At 29.3% G+C, this 14,374-nt stretch overlaps 1 protein-coding gene across 1 annotated transcript in view; it reads right to left on the reverse strand.

The window, feature by feature from the left end:
- LOC129989375 (neuromodulin-like) overlaps positions 1–2,059 on the reverse strand; it is a 244,008-nt gene extending 241,949 nt beyond the window's left edge. Inside the window, exon 1 of the mRNA XM_056097878.1 lies at positions 1,959–2,059. Coding sequence (XP_055953853.1) covers positions 1,959–2,049 — 91 coding nt within the window. The 5' untranslated portion in view covers positions 2,050–2,059. The remainder of the gene's footprint in view (positions 1–1,958) is intronic.
- Positions 2,060–14,374: the final 12,315 nt, after the last annotated feature.

Here is a 14,374-nt window from a genome sequence, read left to right on the forward strand (position 1 = left end):
GTTTAATACTCTTTGTCTTCGTTTATATCGATTACTTACAAACACATAAAGACAGCATTTCATATTATTTAACCGGAAATAATTAAACAAGCTTAACTTTATCTATTTAAATTCTGAATTGAATATAAAATTTATAAATACATATGCATGTTTTATGCTTTATTTGTAAGCTAAACTGCAGTCTTGATGAATTGAATCAAGCAATTATTTGAAAATTATTTTATAATCAATTTCTTGCATTGATAGGATTAAACGATATTAATTTTAAAATGTTTCTAATTTGTTCTCGCATTTTTCTCAATTAATTGTACTTACAATGAAATTATTATAATAAATGCACAAAAATGACAATAGTTTTTTAAACTAGTTGAAGATAGAATAAAACGAAAAAGCATGAAACAATTTTTGCTTTAACTGATTAATTAAAAGGCGTACAAATAATTCAGATATATTTTAAGTACTATTATTCAAAATTACTTGCCTTTAAAGAACGCTAGTATTATTTTTAATACTACTATGTTTTATAGAATTTAATTTAACAGTTTAAATTTTAATTTAAAGCAAAAATTGTTCAGATATTTTTATGTTACAACAATGAATAATTTAAATAAGATCTCCTTGAGAAGTATTATCCAAAACAAATAATATTTTGTAAATCTGAAAAAAATATATCCTATGCATCGTTTCTTATTTCATTTATTTTAAAGGCTATTTGTTGTAAAATAAAGGTGCAAATAAATTAAAAGAAATTTTCTTAGAATAAATTTTAAAAAATTATTTATAAACATGAGATTTTTCCCCCAAGCTTCTTTTGGATTTGTTTTTATGCTTCTTTTTTTTAAAATTAACAAAAGATAATAAATGGACATTAAAACAGTATTTGAAACAGTTAAGAAATAAGAAAAAGTACTATAATTTTTCATGTATATTTTTGTCCTATTATTTTGATTATGCTTTTACATTTACAAAATTTCATTCATATGTATGTTTAAAATCAAGCATCGATTTCAACTTAAATGGAAAAGAATTTCAATGCTCGTTTAACATTCCGAATCTGCAATTTTAAGTAAAAAGTTAAAAGAAAAGAACTGTTATATTTCATTTTTTTTCAGCTCCGTTTCATTCACTTTTCATCTGATTAAGACTAATCATCTGTTTTTGTTGTTGTGTGTTAAAACTATAGCAGAAAAAAAAATTTTATCCATCAAAATCTTTCGTGCGAAATTCTTCCCAAAGGATTTGAGCAAAAGGAAACAAAACATTAAAATAATTTTTTTTAAAAAAACTAAGATTTCAAACAGATTATTATAAAAAATATTGCATTACATTTCACATCATTGTTAAATGAGATTATTTGCTTGAAAATTATATAAATTGCTGCCACTTTAATAATTGAAATTGAATTATAAAATAAATTCAAATAAAAATGAAAACATAATTCTCTAAATAAATAAAAAAATTCCAATATAAAATTCACTGAATTTTCAAGACAGAACTAGTATTCAATTCTAATTTCAATAATAAATTTTAAACAGAAGAAAATAGAAAAAATAGAATTTTCAAACTAATTATTTCGCCAGCGCCGTTTGATTTAATTCTGCCATTTCAATGAAAATCAACTTAAATAAACGTCTGCTCTTTTCATATCCTGCTAAAACTGAAATCAAAAAAGAATAAATAATCCTTTAAGCATCAAAAACTTTAATCCCAAATTCTTCTCGAGAAATTTTCACCAAGAAACAAGCGAACGTCTCACAGCATTCATCAGGTAAAATCCAAATGCCATCCGGATACGAACACTACTTCTTTCTCATCTTCGGTTTTCCCGGTTTCGCGCGGTTCGGAAAAACGTTCCAAAAAGTTATTATCCCGGCTAAAGGCAATTAAATCCAATCTTTTGAGAGAAAAAACATCAAGATATGCACTCGTAGATTTAAGAAAAATGGTAATCGGCTTACCGTTATTTTTATTTTCGGCAGTTCCTTGATCTTCAACTTTTACATCTTTGCTAACGTTACATCCCATGTCGGCGTCTTTTCCATTTCTCATTCCGTGGCTCTCGCGCGTCCACGTGTGGCTGCAGGGCGCATGCGTCGATCGATCGGACGGCTTTTTAACTAAGGCAGGGTTGAGTTGTTTCGATGGTGAGCAAACGTTTTCCTTTCCATTCGCGCGAAACAGGAATGCGGGATGTTTGGAAAACGTTTCTAAATGTTTGAGAGCAAACAATTTTGTGCTGGTCTTCTTTTATTATTGTTACTGTTGTATTAAAGGAACAGCTTCGTTTCTTTACAAATGACTAAATTTCAATATCTGTTATTAATTTTTAGAAAATTTACTGTTCTAAAAACTGAATCAAAATTTTTCAAAATATATCAACCACTTTATTTTGAACAAATAAATCGACAGACTCGTTTATTATTTTTGTGGACATGCATTTCACGATTTCTTTTTTCTGTTTAAAATGGTTCAAACTATTAAAAGCAGCAAATAAAAATAAAAGCGGTAACTACAAAACAAAGAGGAATAATGTGAAAATCTAAACAAAAAATATAAAATTAGGATTTAGTGATTATTTATCATGCCAGAGTATTTAAAAATTTTCTAAACGCATAAATGTTACATTTCTCAACATAGAATACATTTTATAATCTTGGAATACTGGAAATAAAAAAAAATTGACAATTTTTTTATCAGTGTTTTGGCGAAGTGGAATTGGAAAAACTCTTTTCGTAAAAATTATCAATGCAAAGTTTTTCCAAGACCAGAATTTAAGAAGTCTGAAAAATTTTCTAATAATTGCACTGCTCCTTAGTTTAAACTGACAACATTCATAAAAATTTTTGAAATTTTGTACATTTATGTGTTCTGATAGGTGATACAGTTTTTTAATATTTTCAGAACCGAATAATGATTAATCTGAGCAAATTTTAATTCGTTGTTAATGGATGATCCTAATGAAGAATTTAGGAAAAAATTGTTTTCAAAATAGCATAACATTTACAAATATCTAGGCTTAGTTACAAGCAACTTTACCAAAAATACTGATTGTATAAAATTTCAATTAAATTATTATCATTAGTTATTTTTATGTTAAATATATTTAAAAAAAATAATATTTTAATAATACATTTTTAGTAAACATGTTTTTAGCAAATATATTTTTTGAGGTAATCATGAACATAAAGTATGCATTATTTGATGTCCATAGTTTCATCAAAAAATGTATTTTTAAATAAAATTGTGGCGGATATTACAACCATATTATTTTAATAGTTTACTTCAGTCCTATTGCATATTTGAGTTCCAAGCGATGGATTAAGTTACTTGCCATTTAATGCCATCTAAAACTTTACTACCAGGTAATTAATCTGATTGCATATTTTCTTTCAATCTAATGAAACTTTCAACGATAGGAAAAAAAATGGCACTATTAAAAATATAATTCTGTATAAAATGAGCAGAATAATTGCAATGTCTTTCTGCCTTAGCTTTCAGTAATAGAAGAAAATTACAGAGTTAAATATGTAATGAAACAGTGAAAATAGTATAAAATTTGTTACAATTAAAAAACCCAATATGAAAAATCATGCAAAAAAAAAAAAATATGTTTAAAAGCATTGACAAAATTCAGAAAAATTAATATAATTATATATTAATATCATTTAAAAGAATTTTTTTTTATTATAATATGATATAAAAATCAGTTTTGTGCAAAAATATTTTCGGAAATTAGAGTGTTAAGAATCTCACTTAATCTTTAACTGTTGAAAATTTTCTAAACCATCGCTTTGAAGTGCACATTCTTATTCTCCAAAATATATATATGCCAAATTTGATTGCTCTAGATCAAATAATCTGTCATGTAAAACGTCAACACACACGTAATCACTAACTTCCAGAAATCCAAGATAAACAGAATTCCTTCAATGAATGAAATACTAAAGGTTAAATATTAACCTCCAAATGAATTGTTTTATAAAAGGACATTTAATGAGAGTCCTTATAAATTAAAGGCCAGAATTTAAATGTTACTCGCCTAATTTTCCAAAGGAAAAAAAGAACAAAAATTCGTTAAATGCCCAAATAATGCACTGCAGGGCCATTTGTATTGGGAAACCTAATTTACTCGAGTCTGTCGTTAGGGACCATTTTTTTTCTTCTAGTGGTTTGGGGGAAATGATCTAAATCCTCCAAAACAAATTTGTCTCTAATCTATTTGTCACATACTTGATGGATGGACCCAGCGCTAATGTTTCCAACAAGGCTTTGGAATTGACACGCCCACAAAGATACTATTAACCTTCTCTCTTGCATAGCGTTAGTATATGAAAATCGTTCTTTTTAAAAAAATGTGTGGTAAAAAAAATTTCAGGCTTTTTCGTTTTAGATTTAAAACAAAGGTTTCAAATCTTACATTTTAGAAAGGAACTTTGTTCGTAGGATTAAATATTAGCCTTAATTTTTCGTAAATTTCAGCTATCATGAATGCTGTAAATAAAGGCTATAATTTATTTTATTAGCAAATAATCTAAAGTTTTTTTAGAACTTTATCATATTTTCTATTGTTTAATAAATTAAACCGTCGGGGGTTGTCTCGCCAAACTTTCTTCCATACTCTCTAATAAGCATACCATGCAAGAGAACGCCTTGCATGCCAATGGCTTACCATAGCTACGAAATATTAACTTTTAGCATGAATTTAGCATTTTTATTTAATATATCGTGTTATTCTTGGCGAGTTATTTGGCGATTAATTCCTAGCATGCATAAATAATATCCGGCAATGAAATTTGAGTTTTAAACACATTTTTCTTAACCGTTTGAAACAGATATTTGACATAAAACTGCACTTGTAGTCACAAAATGCCAAAAAAAATTTGATATACTTACGCCTTTAAGTTCTTGAGCTATCGGGTTTACATGTTTCTGAAAGTACAGACCGACAGACGGTCAATCCCTCGTTGAATTCGATTCAAAATATGACAGGTGTTCTACACTATAGGTGTTGAATCTGTGTAACGAATTTTATCTATCTAGCTCTCCTCCGTTTGTAATTATCATGTTAACTATTATTCCAACAGTCAGATGACAGACTTGGTCAGAATAGAATTTTCAGAAAATTTGATAGAAATCAACAAATTTGGTCTAAGCACCGCATTCTAAATTTCGATCGCTATAGTTCAAAGCATTTTTGAGTTATCTTGTCACTTTGTTTTCTAAAAATATGTTTTTAGAACACAGAGAGGTCTAAAACGCAGAGATTCGTCAAAATCTGGAGTTCGTATTTTTTAACGATCATTCGAATTCTCTATTCTATGTATACGATAAAGTAAAAATAAGGTCACTATAAATAAAGGATTCATTGTGATAGCTGCGAGGATGTTTTAAATGTATTATTAAAATATATAAAATGATACATTTTTTGAAATATTATACACGAAATTAAATTTGTAATTATGTTATTGTAATAAAAAATATTCCATTTCTTTACAGTATATTTCATTTTGTAAAACACTAAGCTAATCAATTAGATATGTTTCAATTTATTATTTATTTTAATACTTCTTTCCCTGAGGAAATAGGTTTCAAATTCAGTCATAAATTTTTTCTTCCTAACAAAGATATAATAAATTCTTTAAAGCTTTCACTATGGTAAAAAATAATAATAATAGTAAAATAAAATAAAACTATACTTGAAGAGCATTCTCACGCTTTCATCATGATAATTTGTAGAAGAATAACTTAATTAACTTTTACTCAGAGAGGAAAATCGTTTGCTGCATCAGTAAAAAGCGATTATTCTGGATTTTTTTTTTATTAAAAAGATGTAATATAGTTTTTTTTAATTTTATCGTTTCTGAAAAATTTTAATCAAACATATTTGTACAATTCTCTTTTATCCAGAAATTTTTTTCATTACCGTTAAATAACTAATTTATTTATCAAAAATTTAATAGAAAAAAATTACTGTCATTTAAGAGCATCAGTATCGGAACAAAAAGTATTTTATATTAAAATGTTGGGGTATAAATTAATATTTTACGCAAAAATTGAAAAGTTGCAATTAGTATATTCTTTATACAATATTTAGAAGCATTTTAATAATGTTACAACATATCTCGACTCTGAATGCCATTTCAAAAAATCTTATTCTCTGAATAATTTCAACATCTAATACTTTTCAAAATAATTTTTTTCATTTAATACTTTTAAATATATATATATATATATATATATATATATATATATATATATATATATATATATATATATATATATATATATATTTAAAGCTAACGGCGGCACGGAAATAGCTCTTATTACTTATTATAGAATGGTTACAGTCAAATATAAACATATCGATTTATGAACGTTTAGGAATTCTTTATTCAGCATTTTTACAGCTGTACGTAATTCAACACTTTGTAATTAAAAAAATTTATAATTAAGAAAAAATATTTTATAATAAATGCTTTTCCTGCGCCAAACAAACGTTTAATTTAATCAAGAGATATAAAAGAAATCAAGAAAGTAGGCTTAACCATCACTAGATCTATACTCGCTATGGTTTATCCATGGAAATAGATGGCCATATCTTCCAAAACTATTAATTTCACAAAAAGGTTTTTGCATTATCTTAAAAATAAAAGAAAAAGAACTCCATTAATATCCATTTCCTTTTTGTATATTTTTCTTCTCAAATTTTAATAAAGCCTTTAAGTTTAATTTACAATGTTATGATGTTTTTAATGTTTCGAAATTGAAACTCATCTATCGAAATATTCGATCGTGTGCTTTTGCCAATGTTAAAATTGAAATAAGAAAATTGCTTCTTTGTGTATTAATTCCGATATAGAATTTTCACTTTTGCTTATATTTCGTAGTATATATGCTTTTAATTTGAATACCCAAAATATTAGTTGATTACCCATAATATACCCATTTATTGCAAACTGAATCAATTTAAATTCATACTTTTAAGTGGTATCAAATAAATTGAAATTTCAAAAAATACATTCCACATGAATCGTTTTATAACCTAGAAAAATCTATAATCCGAGCGAATAATTTTGTCACGAAAGGCAGCTAGTATGAAAATATCAATTAAATAAACAATCTTTATAAATCGGCGATAATTCCTCCTGTGTTTTATTACTATTATATGTATCATATAAATTATATTCACGTATTATATAAATATTATAAGTTCATGTTTTATTGTGCATTAAGTAAGTTTACTGCGTATTAAGTAGATTCAATTTGTATTTTAAATTTATATACTATATAAGTTTTTCAAATTTTTTTCACTAATAATGATATATGAAAAAGGTTTTTATGAACGTTTTAAGCTAATTAAAGCTAATTAAGCTAATGGATGCTTTTCAGGATCCCCCGTAGCTTATGTCAGTGATGTGCCATCATTGATTTTTGGGTGCAAAATATTTACTCTCCTTGCTTTCGCTTGATGTGAGAGAGAGATTGACATTTTCTTTTTATTATTGTTAAATCGCTATTCCAATTTTTTTTCCTGCTCAAAGTTCTTTACATTTCTGTATTCCAATATTACTTAATTATTAGCTAGTAAAAGATACTGTGAAAGATGATATTAAAGATAGTAATTTTTTTCTAATTAAATAAACTTTAAGATTAATTTAAAATCAATAAAAAACATTGTCAAGAATAGTTTGTAAAAATAAAACAGTAATATTAAAAAAATAAAGGCAGAGAGGTCAATGTCCTTCTACTAAAAAGGTTCAAATTGTTGACTAACAATGAGTGTTTCCAAATTTCTTCATTTCAAAATCAGATATTCAACTATATATTAAATTTTGAACAAAAATAATAATTGATTTAAAAGTTGTTCAGAAATTAAATTAATATCACTTGCATGATAAAATTTTATATTTTAAGGTGATAAAAAATATATATATTCTATAACTACGGCGAAAACTGCAAAATTTTGAATAATTCTTAATTTGCTGAGTATATAATTAACATTTCCATTTAGAAAAATTCATAGTATTTTACCTCTAATCTTAAATAAAAAAATGTGCAAAATTTGGTTGAATTTGGCTCAGTTAATTTAGAGAATATATATGCATATATACATAGCTACTTAATAGTGAGGTGTCTTTATTGTATTACGGACTTTAAATTACTTACAATAAGATTAATTTATTAAGTAAATATGGACTAAAATACAAATTAAGACATATAAGAATTTTATACAAGGGCATTAAATTATTTTTTAAAATTCCTATTAGCGTTGCGACAATTTTTTTTTTACAAGTCAGATTGATATCGCTGAAGAAAAACGATGAAAAGTACAAAATTGTAAAATTAAACTTTCTTCTTTAAATAGCAGATAAAATCATCAAAATAAAACTTTTAACTTAAATGAAAACTGTAAAAGATATCAACGAATTGCACCAAAATTTTCAATCCTATTGAAAAAAAATGAACACGCGCAATAGCTATAATAATAAAAAAGAAACAGCTGCAAGCCAATATGTCGTAAATTGTACGTTTTTCTTAGAACATAAATATGACAATGGTCTTGCGCAAATGGCATCATTATCGAATAGGAAACAATATTTATAGAGAGGAAAAACGATTTTCTCGTAAACTTCCTAATAAGGATGCCACACAGAACTTGCGGTCAAAAATTATTGCATTTTCACTGAGAAGAGAAACTATGCGTTCTCAATTTGTAGCGATAAAAATAATCTCATTAAGTATCTAAATTACTGCTTGTCTTATTCTTCGTACTTTCTCGTATACAAAGCATGCAAAAAGGGTGTATCACAAAAGACAAAAAAATGTGAAAATATTTGGCGAATCATTGTAATTTAGTCCTACCTGAACCCGACAAAACACATTTTAGGAATTTTATTTCGTCTGTAAACGCTAAAACTCAAACCCGTTTTGATCTATAAACATGGAATCTAGCATTGAGTCTCTTCATCAGATTTGAAGATTGAAATCAAATTTTGTGCAAAATTCATTCACTGGAAGTTTTGTTGGCTAGCTATCAGAATGCAAGTGCGCACGATGACAATAAAACATAAAGAGGAGTATGAATAAAATTTGATTCACAGATTTAATATCTAAAATATTGATGTACATCAAATTTAAACCAAATACTTGAAGGGGTTGCACTTTCAGTTCGTGATAACTTAAAAAAAGTAACAACTTAAGTAAAGAAAATTTTGTGCATAATTTTTAACATCTAAAGAGCAGATTTTTAGCACATTGTGAGCTAAATCTGTCATCCGGTTGACCATCTATCGGTCAGTATTTTCATATGTAAATAAGCACGTAAAACAAAAAAACACCAATTACTAAATTTTAATTATGTGTCAAATTTTATTTTTAGACGATCGATAAAGGGGCATCCAAAATTGTATATCAAGTTTTCTTTACTATACTGGGAAACACGAAACGCTCATGTAAAGACCTCTAAAAGTAAAATTCTGAGCACTCGTGGCGTTCACAGATTTGCCACGATTGACATTTTTGTTCAGTATCAAAAGAGGGGGCTTAATATCTTTATAAGGAAGCATGCGAGAAAGTTTCGATGAGACCTCTTCCGCTGATCTTTGCTATATATCTACAACAACAACAAGAAAAAAACATTGTACATTTGTTGTTGTTTCTAATGGAACTTGCCATTAGAAACAACGACGAGCTCACTGACAAAATCAGCGATTTTAAGCCGAGGGAGCGTCTCTTGTTTTAATAACGCTAACTAGGGCCGAGAATACGTCTTAGCTACTCACGCATCACTTTCGCTTGCACAACCCCTTTTTACAGGTGGGGGGGGGCACATTCACGCATCTCACAGATAAGGCAGATGTTGAGCAACTGTGCCGGAACCGGGACTCGAACCCAGGACGCCCAGCTCACGGGTAAGCCGCGCTATCCCTATGCCAGGACACCGTCACAGAAACTATTATACGTAGGAAACGACTTTTATACTGACATTTAAATTGCATGCTATCCTTATTTGCAGATTTTATGCACATTGTTTTTTGTTCGCTTTTCTTTCACAAAAGTATTTTGAATTTTTAATACAATAACTCTTTTTAAGGGCATCTTAAGCATATTTGTTCCTAAATTCATCAATTTTTGCCTGCAATTATGTAGGTTGTCCTATTTTCTCATTATTTTCTTCGATGAAACAAAATTCTAGACGTCATATTTTCATACCGCAATATAATGTTTAAATTTATTAATTATCCAAACAATCAGCAAATCAAATTAATTATACCAAATCAATTAACCAATCAAATTCATTAATATATTTAATTAATTAATTTTTTTACTAATCCCTCACCCCCAAGAATATTTTAGTATATCAAAAAAGGGCCTTTTAAAGGATTAAAGAAAATATTTATCAATTAAAAAGTGAAGGAAACAATCCAATTTTGGTGATGTATTTAAACGGACGATGGATACTTTCAATTTAAGTGGATACCACCAACCTCAATGTTACAATATATCATGAACAATATCATGACAATAACTTAAAGCCTTTTATTATTTCTGATCTCGTCCTAATTTAATGCATCGAAACAATTTCCTTCATTTTCTGCAATTTTTTGAAACTAAACAAAATAACAGAACTAATCAAGCTGTGAGAAAATAAGAGAAATCCCTCCCCAGATCTCAACGAGCGATTCGCCCATTCAGGCTAATTAATAGACATGTCAAAAGGGCAATATGTCTGTCCGGGTCTGAAAGCGAAAGATAGAGACAAAAGAATGTTTATCCACGGTTCCCTGGCCTGAATACTATAAATAACACTTAATGTTTGCTGTCAGTGTTTATTGTTGGGACTCTTCTAGGACGCTATTAAGACTGAGACTCCGAAATGAAGAATGCTGGTCTGGATACGACATTACAAATGAACAAGGCTTTGGCTCACAGTGAAGTTGCTATAAGATTCTCTGTATGTGTCCAAGACTCAGTTATCAAATTGAATTTACTAGTTTTTTTTAAATATATTTATCATCTTTAGCTTTTAATAAGCTTATCGTTAATTGGACATTTTAATGTATGTTATTTGTAACATAACGATTTACGAGTGGAAAATGTTAATATATTTTTAAATCAATTAATTAAATTATTGTTCTTTAGGAGGAAATCTTTAAATTAAATAAATCGTTAAATAAAAATAAAACGATAAAAAAATGAAATGTGGACATGCTGTCTCAGTACAGCTGAATGGCCTCATTGCAAAGTCTGAACGTCGATGATGGAAGGTTGTTGGTTTTTGAAACGATGTCGTATTAATATCCCATTGCATTGCGATGAAAAAATATACTGTTACGAATCTGTGATGCTGCTTCTCAGCATAGTTGGTTCCAGCATCAGAAAGACTGTTTTACAGTCATCTGTATTAAACGGAGTCCGGGTGTCTCGTCGGAGGTCCCAGAGCTTGGCGATAAACTTGGCGATCATTTGGCGACTTGGCGACGAATTTGGCGACTTTGGAGCCAAAATAGATTATACCCGAAACATCGAGAATTTTCCCGATCCGTCCATTAGGAACCGCGATACGCCTCGAAGGTTCCTGATTGGTTCAGAGGCTTCTAGCCCCGCCTCCTGAAACCTATAAAAGGAGGCAGTCTGCAGCTGCAGGGTAGAATAGTCGGAATCGACGGTAAAGAACCTAAGACGGTACAGAAAGAAAGACGGCCTTCCAGAGATTAGCGGAGCAGTGACGGAGTCAAGTTAGTGCTGAATTAAGCTGTGCGCTACTGTCTGCAGAAGAATCTTGTTGTGTGCTGTTGTCTGCACATCTCGGCTGAAGATAATTGTCTTCTCTAGGCTGTACATAGTTGTCGTCCTTGTGCTGTCCTGTGTGTCTTCGTGTAAATAAACGTCGTTGTTTTATTTTCGACTGCCGTCTGTTGATTGAGCGTTCTCCACGCCATATAACTTCCACTATCCAAACGAACCCGGAAATTTCGTAACAATATAAAATGGACACATTCACATAAATTTCAAATAATATTTATATTTTCAAATATTATTTGAGTATAATGTGCTTTATATGAGTATACAGGCCTTCGGGAGTCACCTCGAAATCGAGGATGAGAACTTTCCTGCATGGTGGTTGGTTCTCGCCACCCTGGTAGGTACACAAAAAAGGTGAGGGTCTGGCTCCTCCCATCGATGATGGGACGTACTTCCCATGGGAAGGATTGTACCGTGACCGGTAATGACACTTAGGACCAACCACAGTTCCCGCTAGTGTTGTTATTGCGGCGGTCCGGTCATTCAGAATTTTCCGTGTGCTTTCCGGAGGGTCGGAATAGCCAGTTTAAGGTTTACATGAGTCTACAATATTATAACAATAAAAAATAGCTTGAGTATGTTGAAATTTATGAAAAAATTAAAAACAATTCTCATTGCCTCAAAAGTTTAGACAAAATTGAAACAAAATTTAAATCTGAATACTCGACCATTTTTGTTCGTTAGTACAAAAATAAGAATTTCCATTGAAAGAAAACTAAATCTTTCATTGTTTTGGTCTTGCTTTCATCCCATACATGCTAAACTAATATCTTGAGTTCATTTACAGAAGAGTATTGTCTATCATTGCTGTAAACTTTACGTCATTTGGTGATTTATTGGCATGAGATCTGGGCTAGATGCTGGCCAGTCGAGAACTTTTAATCTATTTTTGTGTTCTTTACAGTGTGAATCGAAGCATAGGCGTACTGAAATTCCCACTATCAGAGAGCTATCAAAAGCTCAGAAAATGGTAACAAATTATCCTTCATTGTCTTAGTACAATACATTACGATGTTCAGCAACCACTGATAAAGTACATAGACACTTGTCCTATGTAATAAAATGCTGTTCAAACTGTCACTGTATACAGGGTGTTTCAAAAACCTTGACCGCCTTTTATTCCTTAAATATTGATCATAGACATATACTGTCAATTACAAAGTTGCGTAAAAAAAGGTGCAAAATGTTATGAAATATATTAAAATTTTCAGGGGATTAAACTTCAAAAAACACAAAATTTAAATTTTTATACGGACCCCTTACAAAAAAAATCCCAATGAGTAAAATACGCCCCATCCTTTAATAAGGCCATGTACAAAATTTCAGAATTTTATCATGAAAACTCTCAAAGATATGTTGAAACAAAGTTGGTGAAGGGTCAATCACAAATTGAAATGCAAATTTTACAGCTTCAGTGCAGATGACGCGACGCAGGAATGCATCCTAAGGAAATAAAATATGCTTCATATATTTATTTTAAATACAAATTTTAAAATCTGTGCTTCCTGAAAAATACCTTAAAATTTTATATCATGAATTACAGAATATAACTTAAAAATAGCAAAGTCAATGAACTTGTAAAAAAACTCGTATAGTCTTTCCTTTAAGCTATTATTTCTACAAATTTTTAATTCTTTTGAACCAATAGCAAAATTATTATTTATTTATTCAATCATTACTTTTTCTGTTAATTTGTATACGACCCCTAAAACAAGAACATCCGACATGATTTTTCCTCTTCGCGAACTCATATCCAGGCATTGAAAAGTGGTTTAAGTCAGCATTTATGTAGTTTCATATCTTTGAGACTTTTTGTGATAAATTGCTGACATTTTTGTACATGACCTTATAAGAGGATGGGGCACATTTTACTCATTATGAAATTTTTTGTACGGAGCCAGCATAAAAAATTAAATTTTGTATTTTTTGAAGTTGAATCCTCTGAAAATTTTAATCGATTTCATAACATTTTACACCTTTTTTTACGCTACTTTGTAATTTACAGTATATGTCTATGATCAATATTTAAGGAATAAAAGCCACAGTCAATGTTTTTGAGACACCCTGTATAGTATAATAGTATAACACTGTAATAATAGTATACCACTGCATAATAGTATAGCACTATATATCGTGTAATAGTATAGTGTTTCATCTTTAAACATTATGGATTGCCATTTCAGCCATATGACGTATGATTTTGAACTCTCCTTATTCCTTGTGACTTACAATGCGGCTTCAGAGAAGGCTTCATTTACATTTTACAATGAACTTTCGCTTCTGAAATTTATCTATGAACAGTTCCCTTCATAATGAGCATCCCGTTGGCCATTGTGAACAGTCATTTGTTCGGTACTCTTAATTATTTGGATATCATACGTCACAAGGGATAATCATTGCGTTTATTGGATAATCATTGCAATTATTTGGATATCATACGTCGTTATGATAATCATTGCGTTTATTCGTCACAATATGTCTCTCAGATCTACATTTTATTTTATATATGCATCTGCTAAATAAAACTAGATAACTGGATTTCTTTGATCGATTAATAATAGTTGAAATA

This window comes from Argiope bruennichi, chromosome 10, assembly GCF_947563725.1.
Source record: "Argiope bruennichi chromosome 10, qqArgBrue1.1, whole genome shotgun sequence".
Classification (NCBI taxonomy): Eukaryota; Metazoa; Arthropoda; class Arachnida; order Araneae; family Araneidae; genus Argiope; species Argiope bruennichi.